Raw genomic sequence first — 12,863 nt, 5'->3', positions numbered from 1 at the left:
TTTGGTTCGGCAACTCCTCCCTCTCCAAACCCTCATCGACGCCAACTCCTTTTTCCTCTATTTCTCTCGGCGCCAACACCCAAACAACCCTAGGGTTCTCTCCCTAGGACCCTAAGAGCACTCTCCGACGACGACTTCGGCACGAGGACGCACTCCTTCGCGAGAGGAATGCATAGACGCGAGAAGTTGTCGAAGGAGTCATCTCCACCGAAATTTCAGCGATTAGAATCGTAAGAAACATCATATACGAGGTAAGAAACCCATCACCTGCAGTATAAGTACTTCCGTTTGATTTTATACGCACTAGTTTAGGTATATGCAGTTTTTATCGACGCATAGGGTGAATTTGACCCTCCTCGCAGATTTAGGGATTTAGTGAGTACTTCTAGATGGGCCGGACACGTATTCCCTCTTCAGTGGGGGTTCCTTGACGTTGTCGGGTGCCTAGAAGTGGTCTCCCTATTAGAGGGGAGAGTTGGGGCACGCTAGGTGTTCGATAAAATAGCTAGTTAAGTTAAAATGCAAATTAGGCATTTTAATAGCTCAGTTAAATGCATTAGAAGCGTTTAAATCAGTAAATCAGTTTATTTTAGCTTATATGGGACTACGGTCCAATGGGTGGGCTCCCACAGTCGCCTCTAGGTTCAGACAACCTAGCCCTAGGTTCAGATAACCTAGAAACAGCAAGTTAAAACAGTTAGCTATATTCAGTATTTTATTTTCAGTGGCACTGTACTGGATCAGATATCCATTGGGTTGGACTCCCACAGTCGTCCCTAGGTTTAGATAACCTAGTTAACCCTACTAAATTCGGGACTTGCAAACCCGGGTCTAGTTAGGGATGCGCGCACAGCAAGTACAGTTGCCGGGCCCAAACAGCATGATTATGTATTTTCACTTATTATGAATTAGATTTCAAAGCTCAAAATTAGTTATGTCAGTTGAGTTTGAATTCAGTATCAGTTTAGCTTATTATATGTTCAGTTCAGTTATCTTTATTGATTCATATGATTAGTTGTCATGCCATGTTTCAGTTAACATGTTCAGTTATTTCAGTTTATGCTTGCAACCATAGTATGCCATGCCAGTACATGTTTTCAAATAGCATTCTTTAAAAGCATGTTTGCATCGTTGCATGTTTTAGTGAGGTAGTTGGTTTCTTACTAAGCTTTAAGCTTACATATTCTATTTTCCTTATACTGCAGATAAAGGTAAAGGAAAAATGGACTAGCAGAGGAAGCTGGAGGGCAATGCTAAAATGGTGTGTGTGGCAGGAACTGGAATAAAAGATTCTTAGGGGACTTAGCAAGTTTAAACCTTAGGACTCTTTAGTATTTCTATTTTCATGCACTTTTAATTGTTAAATGCTACGAACTAGTAAACCATGCTTTATATCCAGTTTAGAATGCTAGATGTATGTTATTAGAATGTGTTCTATGGATTGTATAACTCATATGTGTGATTTTGGCACGCCCAAGTGCTGAAATCAGAGTTTCAGTGCGAAATCAGAAACTCTGATCGGTCTACGGACCGATCAGAGTCGAGTTGTGCCACTGGATCGGTCAGATGACCGATCCAGTCGCGAACAGAGAGTTCGCCTGAGTTCAGAAGCTCACTGATCGGTCAGCCGACCGATCAGTGAGCCACTGGATCGGTTAGCCGACCGATCCAGATACGAACAGAAGCTCCTGAAGCTCACTAATCGGTCAGCCGACCGATCAGTGAGACACTGCATCGATCTACCGACCGATCAGTGTACTCCTGGATCGGTTGGTAGACCGATCCAGCCACACACAGAAGCGGGATAGCTTGTGGATTGGTCAACCGACCGATCCAGAGTTTCTCCCCGTGCCAGTATCAAGCTGGATCGATCACGGGATCGATCCGACAGCCTAATCGATTCACGGATCGATTGAAATGCCTGATTACAGCTAGCATGACATCCGAGAGGCATAGATTACCTTCCCTAGCATGTGTACAACTCCTAGGTACACCTAGAATATTAAGTTCAGTTTACAGTAATCAGTTAGTAGAAAAATTCAAATTAGATCAATTTTCCGCATAGTTAGCACAGCAACAACCTGTAGCAATCTGCCTTACAGCCTAGTGGTAGAAGGCGGGTCGTTACAATGAGAATGGGATAAAAACTCTATGAAGAGAAAATGTTACTACTTGCCATTCTTCATCATACAAGGTCCTATTTATACACTTAGATTGATACATTATATCATTAAACACAAGACAAATAGACTTTGTTCTTTTCTATACTAATGACTCTTGTCATAAAGAATTTCATTGAACTTAGTAGGATAATTAAACTTTGATTAGTTGATGAAGAGTCACATGAAGTCAAATTGATTTTGACAACTTCCTTGCATGGTTGATGAAGTCAAGTTGTTCTTGGCATTATTCTTGCATTTGAAGAAGCCAATTTATCTCTTGGAATAAGTTTATATGCCAACACACTGTACAACAACTCAATGATGACCTTCGATCGCTTGCAGGCCACTGCCCTTCGCTCGGTCTACCGAGCTAGCTACTTGGCCAAGCGTATCGCCATGAAGACCTCCACCAACATAGATGTCCGCGCACACTATGAGGATTGAGAATTCTTGATGGAGTTCAGCATGGGCACGCCAAACCTACAACATGTGTGGGGCATTCTCGACACCGAGAGCGATCTAAACTGGGTCAACTGTGTGGGTTACGAATGCTTCAACAAGACCACCACCCTATTCAATCATAGTGCATCCCTCTCCTACAACAAATTAATTTGCAATTCCGATGAGTGCAAGAGCATTTTCCAAGGTCATTGCTATGATGATAAGATGTGCGTGTACCATTACTCCTACGCCGATGGCTCCAACATCGATGGAATGTTCTCCTCGGACACCTTTCGTTTCTACTCGTCAGATACGAAACAATTTACATCCATTCCAAATATGCTATTCGGTTGTAACTTCCGGTCCTTTGACACCATCGACAATGACTTCGGTAGCACCATTGGGTTGGGCCCCTCGTCGCCATCTCTGATCCACCAGCTCGCCCCTAAGTACATCAGCAAGTACTTCTCATATTGCCTAGACTCCTGGCTCTATGGGGGACTCGCTAGCAGGCTCTTCTTGGGATGTGACAATGCCACTATTATCGGAAACACGAATGTCACGTCGTTCATGACACAAGATAACTACTATGTTGTGCAGCTTAATGCCATCTCTATCCCGGGTGAATTCAACATCGATTACAGTACTAGGAGGTCCAAGTTGAGGGTCGACAACATCATCTTTGACTCCGACATTGCCATGACCATACTAGACACTCAAGTGGTGGACGAGTTGCTGAGGGAATTGACGAATTATGTTAGCTTGCCAACTGTGATGCTGGAAGACCCATTCAAATTGTGCTTCAAAGTGCACTTGACGGAACAAGAGGAGGAGTTGCCAGGGTTGTTGTTCTCATTTGCCGGGGAGTTGGGGAACTTCAGGGTGAGCCCTGAAAACCTGTTTACATGGTTTGGTGTGCATGTGAAATGCATGGTGATATTGGGAATGAATGGTATGCAGATCTTTGGGAATGTTATGCAGAAAGATGTTTTGGTTGGACATGATCTAGAAAAAATGGAATTGACCCTTACAGAGAAAAAATGTATCTAGTTTTACAAACCCTAATAAGCATGTATAATGTATATGAAGTGCTAAGTTGAGCATTCATATTTATATTTATGGTAATAAATCAAGAAATTTAAATGAAGGAAATGTGTATTTATTTTTTACTCTTTTTTTTTGCAATGATTTAATTAGACAATTTAATCGACTAGGAGTAGTTTGATTGAATATAATTTTCTTTCTATCTCTCTCTTTTAAATGATACTAATTAAATTTACATGTTATTTCTAAATACTAGGAGATGTTTGGAATTTTATATTAAGGTCAATTGAGTTCCATATTCAACTATTAAGAGTGTTCGAGAGGGTGAATAATGACTCGCTTTCACTTTGATCTTTGATAGTGTACTAGTCTATAAGATTTTAATGCACAATAAAAAATAAACAAATTTTACTTTAACTTGATTGGGTACTTTCTTATAATAAAAAATTCTCTCTACTTCATTAATCCAATAACAATGAAGCTCTTTGCTAGTAACATACCAAAAAATAAGCTCACTAATTTTGCTATTATGGTTCTGTATACATTTATATCTTGACTGCCCAACAACCATATGTGGTAGAGTGTTTCAACTACTATATGTAACTAGATAGCTACCTACACACCCTGTGTACCCACATGACCCTCTTATGGTAGAGCATTCCTCTTGTAGACATTGACCACTGATATATTTTTGAAGTGCCCATGGGGCTTATCCGTAGTAGAGTGTTTCTCCCGCAGTCCGTATGTAGATAGCAATCATATATCCTATCTGCCTATGGAATTCGTCGGTGGTAGTGTTTCTTCCACAGATATTGACTGTTATATTCTTACTATATGTTGGTTATGTACTTGTTATATGTAGGTGATTTTTGGATATACTGTATATACACCTGATTTATAGGTTATACATGGTTGAGCAGGTTAGTGGAGGGTTATATTATTGTTTATGTTTTTGTTAGCAAGTAATTATATTGATGATCTTACTTTTGTAATAAGTATTATTATCTAAGAATATTCCTTTGACTCAATTTCAAGTTAATTTGTGCACTACCTTTCTATCTACCTACTGAGTCATTTGTACTCACTATTCCTTGATTTTTCTTTAATTTCTAGATTTCCAGGTAAAGGATGTGTCATGTTACTTAGAGATCCTGACTGTTAGTCTCATGGTACTTCAAGATGGTTCATTTTTTGTTTGTCTTTACGGTGTCATTTTCTTGACTGCCAAGAGCAACGCTGACAATGAGCTTCAATTTCTACTCTTTCTTACATACCTTAGTATCAGAGGTTCCTTCATGAAATTTGATCAACTTTTACCAGAGATCCTTTGCACTGCTGAATGGCCCAACTCGATTCAGTTCAACTTTGGTTAGTCTGCATTATAGTGCTCGAGTTGCCTTTGCATCAGCCTCTATCTTTTCCATCAGGTGTGTGTCCTAGTTTTTGCATGACACAAGTGCTCCAATGCTGTCAACTAGTAGGGAGAACCCCGCTTGAATGACGATCCACATCTCTACCTCTGTCTTCAGATAGTACTCGATTCAGCCCTTCCAATAGCTGAAGTTTTTAGCCCCTCTTATCGTCCAGATTCTGCCACTTTAGATAAGCCATCGTTCAGTCCACCGATCTCGCCCTTTGGTTGACCGATCAACTGATGATCTCTGTCCCGATCAACCCGTCCTGATCTAGTCGTTGCTTATCCTTGGTTCGGTAGACTGAACCCAAGGTTTGGTTGACCGATCCCCTAGTTGAACCCAATCCACTCACTGAAACTCTGATCTTGCTGCTTGGAGGTTCGGTTGACTGAACCGGGCATTCGATCGACTGATCAAGGCTAAGTCCAACCCTGCAAAATTGTTAGTTTTCTGTAAAATAGAGTTAGAGAAAATAGAAAATAATATATAAATAAATAACTTGACAGTGTTCAGACTGTTCGGTTCTAACTTCGGATTTCCTATGGAAACCCTAGGTCAAACCGACACCTACTGTTCCCTCAACGGGGAACGTGTCCTCACCCACTCCTTTCAAGAGAAGTTACCTATTGCCAAACTGATCCTCCAGATCGACTGGACTTTTGCTCAGCGCCCAAGACTTCAGATCTTCATGCGAGATATCTGCTCCTCGACCCATCCAGACTTCCACCTAGTCTGCAACCACCTGGGTCTTAACCTAGAGTCCCTGACTCTAGGATTTTACCTAAAGCACTCGACCCGCTAAGACTTTTTGCCTAGGGTTACCACCCCTAGGGTTTTCCACCTGCCTAACTACAGCTAGAATATTTCATCACCTAGGGTTACCGCCCCCTAGTACTTAGGGTTACCACCCCTAGGCTTTTCCACCTACCTAGAATCTACTAGGACTTTTTCCTAAGATAACTTAGGAATTTCCTGCAAACTTAGTTCAACATTTGTTAGATCACAAGACAACTTAACTTTGAACCCTTTGACATAATTAAAACTCAGGTTCGATCATCTAGTACTTCCTGCACCAACACCCTTCCTTGATTTTTGGTCACTAACGTCTGTTGGATCATCGGATTGTGCACAGGATAGGAGGAAGTTCCCTATCTATATTAAAGAAGTCATCCATTAGTCAACAAATCATCCATCAGAGCCAGCGCGCTATCTCCCTAGTCTTCAGACAAGATCATGCAGTATGTTGGGACTAGAGAATGTTTGTGTGTTTGAATTTAGGTATCTTGATAATAAAAACAAAATGCTTAAGGCAGAGCCTACAAGAAGCATCATAGTGGATCATACTATTTTCTATAAATTCTAATTAACTCAAAGGAAGAAGTATTGGAGAGTGCTAGAGTGTTGAAAATGCAAAACAAATTCAATGAGTTTAGAGTCATATAAAAATATATTTTGCATCAATAAAAAAATAAAGAAACTTACATTTTCAATTTATAATGAAAAATCATTTAGGGATATGGTCATTAATGTTGATAGAGAATGTGTGGCTGCAAGTTGTTCCAGTGTACTAGAATCCTAAAACGATAAAAGTACACGAAAAATCTGAGGAAATCAAAAAAAGATGCTGCTCATCAAAAATATAATCTATCTAGTTTTTAATGTGAGAAAAATACAATGAAATTTATGGTCTCTATAATAAAATTTTAAAATTTAATATTTTGGTGACACTAAACATTACAAATGTCAATATTTGTCTTTTTGATATGGCTACTAGTAAACTAGCCATTGATGGGTACATGATTGTAGATCATTAGTTGACTTTCATATTCTCATCAACACCTAAAACATAGACAAAGTACTATAGAATGAAACTAGAAGATTGGCAAATGACATTACCTTGCATATTGACTCAAGATTCGCAGACACAATATCCACTATGTTATAATCATGTCTCTACAAATTCCTTTGAAGCCTCTAAAATGTTTAGCTTTTAGATAATATCAATTCCAAGTAACCTACCCACTAATTAAAAAAAAATCAGGAATTGAAAAAAAAAAAGTTGTCATACAGAGTGAAAGATAAAAGTGGGATCAAAGTGCAACAAAGAGCAAAATGGTTTCAATGAGGCAGCTAGGAATAGAATGAGCTCTTGTTGCAATAGGTAATAAGACAAGGGAACTCTCAAACATGTCCAATATAGTATTTTACAAAGGCCAAATCAGCAACACCAAAATAAACAAAAAAAAAACACCTACCTTTCATATTTGGTTACATATACCGTTGTTGGCAATGCAAGGGTGATGTGAGCAAACTATCAACTGGGAATATGAACCACAAAAACACAAAATAGTTGCATGTGCGATAAGAAGAAAACATTTCACAGATAGTAGAAATGTTATTTGTGCCTCATACCAACTTTGTGTGTCATTGATCATGAATGCATCATCTTAGGAAGTTAATTGAGAAAATTAATCAAATAAGGTAATGAATTTGGGATGAATTCATGGATTCGTCACCAATTTAGGGATGAATCTAAGATTCGTATTAAATAAAAATACAAATAAAAAAGAACAAATAATCAGAAACTTTAAAGGTGAATCTAAAGAGCTCGGAATGACATGAAATCGGTTCCTATAAGTTCATATTATTCTCCTAATAATAAAAATGCCCTCAAACATACTTTTGACCCAATATATTGAGTATAGTAATTTTTTTAAACATGAATTAGGTTAAATTATTGTGTAAAAATGATTAAACTCAATATATTAGGTCAAAATTATAGATGAGGGCATTGTTATGATTAGGAGAATAATGAGAATATATGGAAACTTGTTTCATGAAATTTTAATATCTCTAGGTTCATATTTAGGATTTCCGATTATGAGTTCTTTTTGTTTTTATTTTTTTTTTCAATTTTAGGATGAATCCTGGATTCGTCTAAGAATTTGCGATGAATCATAGGATTCATCCAGATTTGGGGACAAATCTTTGATTCATCGCAAATTCTGTAACGAATCTTGGATTCGTTCTAGAATTGAAAAAAAATTAAAATGAAAATGGAAAAAGTAACCGAAGCCCTGAATATAGACCTACAAATATTAGAATTTTATGAAATATGTTTCCATGTGTTTGTATTGTTCAACTAATCATAAAAATGGCTTCATCCATAATTTTGACCCAATATATTGAGTGTAGTGATTTTTTGACATGAATATGACCTAATTCATGTTAAAAAAAATTACTACACTCAATATATTGGGTCAAAATTATATATGAGAGTATTTTTATGATTAGGAGAATATTACGAATACATGACAACTTTTTCAAGAAATTTTGAGATCTCTAAGTCCATATTTAGTATTTTGGACCGACATGCTATATGTGTTGAATAATAACTTTTTAATATAATTAGGAGTAAACCACATATATTTCACTTTGCTATGAAAAAATAATAAATAAAAATGATGTATAAGAATATTTATATGATTAGGATCAGAACAATACAAACATATAGAAACTAATTTCATGAAATTCTGAGATCTCTAGGTCCATATTTAGGGTTTATGATTATTTTTTCTTTTTTTTTTATTTTTTCAATTCTGGGACGAATCCTGGACTTATCCTAGAATTAGCGACAAATCCAAGTATCCGTCCCCAAATAAAGGATGAATCCATAGATTCGTCACCAATTTAGAGACAAATCCAAGATTCGTCCCATATTTGAAATAAAATAAAATAAAAAAGAACAAATGATCAGAAACTCTAAAGATGGACCTAGAGAGCTTGGAATGATATGAAACCAGTTATTATAGATTCATGTTGTTCTCCTCATCATAAAAATAACCTCAAATATAATTTTAACATAATATATTAAGTGTAGTTATTTTTATAATAAATTATATTTATTTATAAAAATTCATATATGATTATCATGTTTATATGATAATTTTTTAATATTAAGATAATAATTTATTAATATTAGGACAAATTGGCCATATTTGTGTTAAAAAAATTACCATTTTCAAAATATTAGGTTAAAATAATGTATGAGAGCATTTATATAATTAGGATAATAAGACGAATACATGAAAACTTATTTCATGTCATTCAAAGATTTTTAGGTTGATATTTAGGATTTCAGACTCATTTCTATTAAATTATAATTATTTTTTATTTTGGGATAAATTTTGGATTCATCCTAGAATTGGAGACGAATCCATAATTCATCCCAGATTTGGAGACGAAACCAAAATACATTCCCAATTTTGGGATGAATTATGGATTTGTCCCAGATTTGACTTCCTTAAAATATTTAATCATGTTAGAAAGTGGAGAAGACGGTTAGCTGAGGATGTGACTTTGTGGTTGATAGGACGAAGACGTTGATGTGACTCTGACAATGACTCGATAGAAGCCTCCACTTGGTCCTGCAAAACTGAGAGCGTTAGTGTCGGGCTAGGGAAGATATCCCGACGTTGACCGTCCGATGCTTAAGTCAGTGACCGGAACAGTAGAGAATAGTGGCAAAAACTGTAGCAACAAGTGTGTGTGATCACAAAGTATCACATACCTCCACCGGTGAATGGACCCCCCTTTTATAGTATCACTATAGTGACATACTATTTGGTAGCAACAAGTCCGACCGAAAGCCGCTCAGCATGGACGTCCCCACTCGATCATACTACACAGATCTATTTTCCTTCCCTCGGTCGTCTGACTGTCGGAGAGTTGACTTTCTTGTTGTTGGACATGCTATTTGGTAGGCTGATACTCAGGATAGCAGTTGTCTCTAAGCCTTAGTTGCGAGGTTCTCAGCAGATAGATGACCATGCTCACTCTGTACCGTAGGCCTGTTCGGTCGACTTCGCCCACTCGACGATTCCATGTCGTTGACTATTTTGACTTTTGAACCACACGTCAACCTCTCTTCCTGGCTTTAACCTATCTTTGGTGGATATCCCTTCATCGTCATATCAATATTAATCTTCTGCGATGAATTATTAATTCGTCTTAGAATATGCAATGAATTATTAATTCATTGCAGAATTTGCAATGAATCTCATTTTTGTTGCAAAAGTGGCATCCAATATTTTATTTATCACAAAATTTGGAATAAAAATTAAATTTTGTATCGGAATTAGCAATGAATTGTGTGACCAAATTTTATTTGTTGCTAATTTGTGATGAAAATACATGGTTGCAAATTTCATTGCTAATTTGGAACGAATTATTTTTTTTGTCGCTAAATTTGTTCCAAATTTGGGATGAAAAATATTTTCCTTAAATTTTGTCCCTAATTCATAGGATTTTTTTTGTAGTGTTATAAGCTGCGAGGATCGATTGTTTCAACTAAACTTAATCAAAGGGCTAAGGTTAAAATTTTTAAATTTAATTTGTTTTTAGCTCCTTAAATTTGACATTTAGGATTTTAGATGGTGAAAATTGACCTACGGAATTTTTAAAAATTTTAACTTATATTTAAAAATATTTTTAAAATTTTAATTAAGAGTTGGATAATTCAATTTTATATTGTATTAATTTTTTTAATTTATTGAATTTGGCTCATAATTGAAAATTTTAGCTATGCCAATACATATTGATCTATATAGGAGCATCATTATCGACATTGGAGGTTGATCAGTAGACATCCAGTAAGTATCAGGCCAATCCACATTATCAAAGGAAGCTCCATTATCGGTCGGGAGAAGATAACGTGGAGACACTTGATATACATATTCTAAATGCATCAAATGCAATTAAAACAATTTATCTAAACTTGGACTGGGAGCAAAAGTTCCTTCCAAATAAATATCAATTACTTGGAAGGAGTTCACTTGCATTCCTTTCGGAATCAATTAATTATATAATAAACAATTAAAGATACAGTTTTGCCATTTAAAGCTTGATTTGGACCATTAATCGACTTGATGAGCTGCCTTGCTCCCATTAATTCCCAATTCCTCTCAGAAATTTTAAGTTACAGTGATTCTAAATCTCACTTCCTTCCAAATTTTATTCAATCAATCATATCATCAATTCCCATTAATTAAACTTCTTTATTCGTCGTTGACTCTCTCTATAAAATCCACGCACTAGTTGAAAATGTATACATCTTCATTAATTATCGCGTGCAATGGCGGCCATTAGTACCTTCTTCCGCCTCCTCCTACTGATCTCCTTCATGCAGGCCCTTGTCATGACAAACACTGTCTTCGACGTCAAGTTGGTCCACCGTGACTCCCCAAAGTCACCATTGTACAATAGCTCGATGATGACCTTCGATCGCCTACAGGCCGCTGCCCTTCGCTCGGTCAACCGAGCTAGCTACTTGGCCAAGCGTATCGCCATGAAGACCTCCACCGACATAGATGTGCGCGTACACTATGATGATTGGGAATTCTTGATGGAGTTCAGCTTGGGCACGCCAAACCCGCAACATGTGTGGGGTATTCTCGACACCGGCAGCAGTCTAAACTGGGTCAACTGTGTGGGGTGCGAATGCTTCAACAAGACTGCCGCCCTATTCAATCATAGTGCATCCCTCTCCTACAACAAGTTTACTTGCAATTCCGATGAGTGCAAGAGCTTTTCCCAAGGTCATTGCGATGATGATCAGACGTGCGTGTACCATTACGCCTACGCCGATGGCACCAACATCGACGGAATGTTCTCCTCGGACACCTTCCGTTTCTACTCGTCAGATACGAAGCAATTTACATCCATTCCAAATATTCTATTTGGTTGCAACTTTAGGTCCTTTGACACCATCGACAATGACTTCGGTAGCACCATTGGGTTGGGCCCCTCGTCTCCATCTCTGATCCACCAGCTTGCCCCTAAGTACATCGACAAGTACTTCTCCTACTGCCTGGACTCCTGGTACTATGGGGGACTCGCTAGCAGGCTCTTCTTGGGACGCGGCAATACCACTGTCACCGGAAAGGTGACTGTCACGTCATTCATGACACAAAATAACGGCTATGCTGTGCAGCTTAATTCTATCTCTATCCCGGATGAGTTCAACATTGATTACCATACTAGGAAGTCCAAGTTGACGGCCGGCAATATCATCTTTGACTCCGGCACTGCCATGACTGTACTGGACACTCAAGTGGTGGATGAGTTGGTAAGGAAATTGACGGATTATGTTAGCTTGCCAACTGTGAAGCAGGAAGGAGAATTCAAATTGTGCTTCGATGTGCACTCGACGGAACAAGAGGAGCAGTTGCCAGGGTTGTTGTTCTCATTTGCTGGGGAGTTGGGGAACTTCAGTGTGAGCCCTGAAAACTTGTTTACATGGTTTGGTGCGCATGTGAAATGCATGGTGATATTGGGAACGAATGATATACAGATCTTTGGAAATATTATGCAGAAAGATGTTTTGGTTGGACATGATCTAGAAAAAATGGAATTAACCCTTACAGAGAAAAAGTGTATCTAGTTTTACAAACCCTAATATGCATGTATTATACATATGAAGTGCTAAGCTAGCATTCATATTTATCTTTATGGTAATAAATCAAGAAATTTCAATGAAGGAAATGTGCACTTATTTCTAACTCTCTTTTTTTTTTGCAATGATTTAATTAGACAATTTAATTGACTAGGAGTAGTTTGATTGAATATAATTTTCTTTCTATCTCTCTCTTTTAAATGATACTAATTAAATTTACATGTTATTTTTAAATACTAGGAGATGTTTGGAATTTTATATTATGGTCATTTGAGTTCCATATCCAACTATTAAGAGTTTTAGAGAGGGTGAATAATGTCTCACTTTCACTTTGATCATTGATAGTGT

General features: G+C 37.4%; 2 protein-coding genes across 2 annotated transcripts; both read left to right on the top strand.

Annotated features, from left to right (window-relative positions):
* The first annotated feature begins 2,615 nt into the window (after positions 1–2,615).
* Positions 2,616–3,653, top strand: LOC122026728 (probable aspartic protease At2g35615). Its single transcript, XM_042585453.1, has one exon. The coding sequence runs from the start codon at positions 2,616–2,618 to the stop codon at positions 3,651–3,653; it is 1,038 nt and encodes a 345-aa protein (XP_042441387.1).
* A 7,542-nt stretch (positions 3,654–11,195) lies between these two features.
* LOC122026727 (aspartic proteinase CDR1-like) lies at positions 11,196–12,503 on the top strand. The gene has a single exon (XM_042585451.1). It carries the CDS (start codon positions 11,196–11,198, stop codon positions 12,501–12,503), a length of 1,308 nt encoding a protein of 435 aa, XP_042441385.1.
* Positions 12,504–12,863: the final 360 nt, after the last annotated feature.

The sequence above is a fragment of the Zingiber officinale genome, chromosome 10A (assembly GCF_018446385.1).
Source record: "Zingiber officinale cultivar Zhangliang chromosome 10A, Zo_v1.1, whole genome shotgun sequence".
Lineage (NCBI taxonomy): Eukaryota > Viridiplantae > Streptophyta > Magnoliopsida > Zingiberales > Zingiberaceae > Zingiber > Zingiber officinale.
This window is presented reverse-complemented; position numbering and strand designations above follow the sequence as displayed.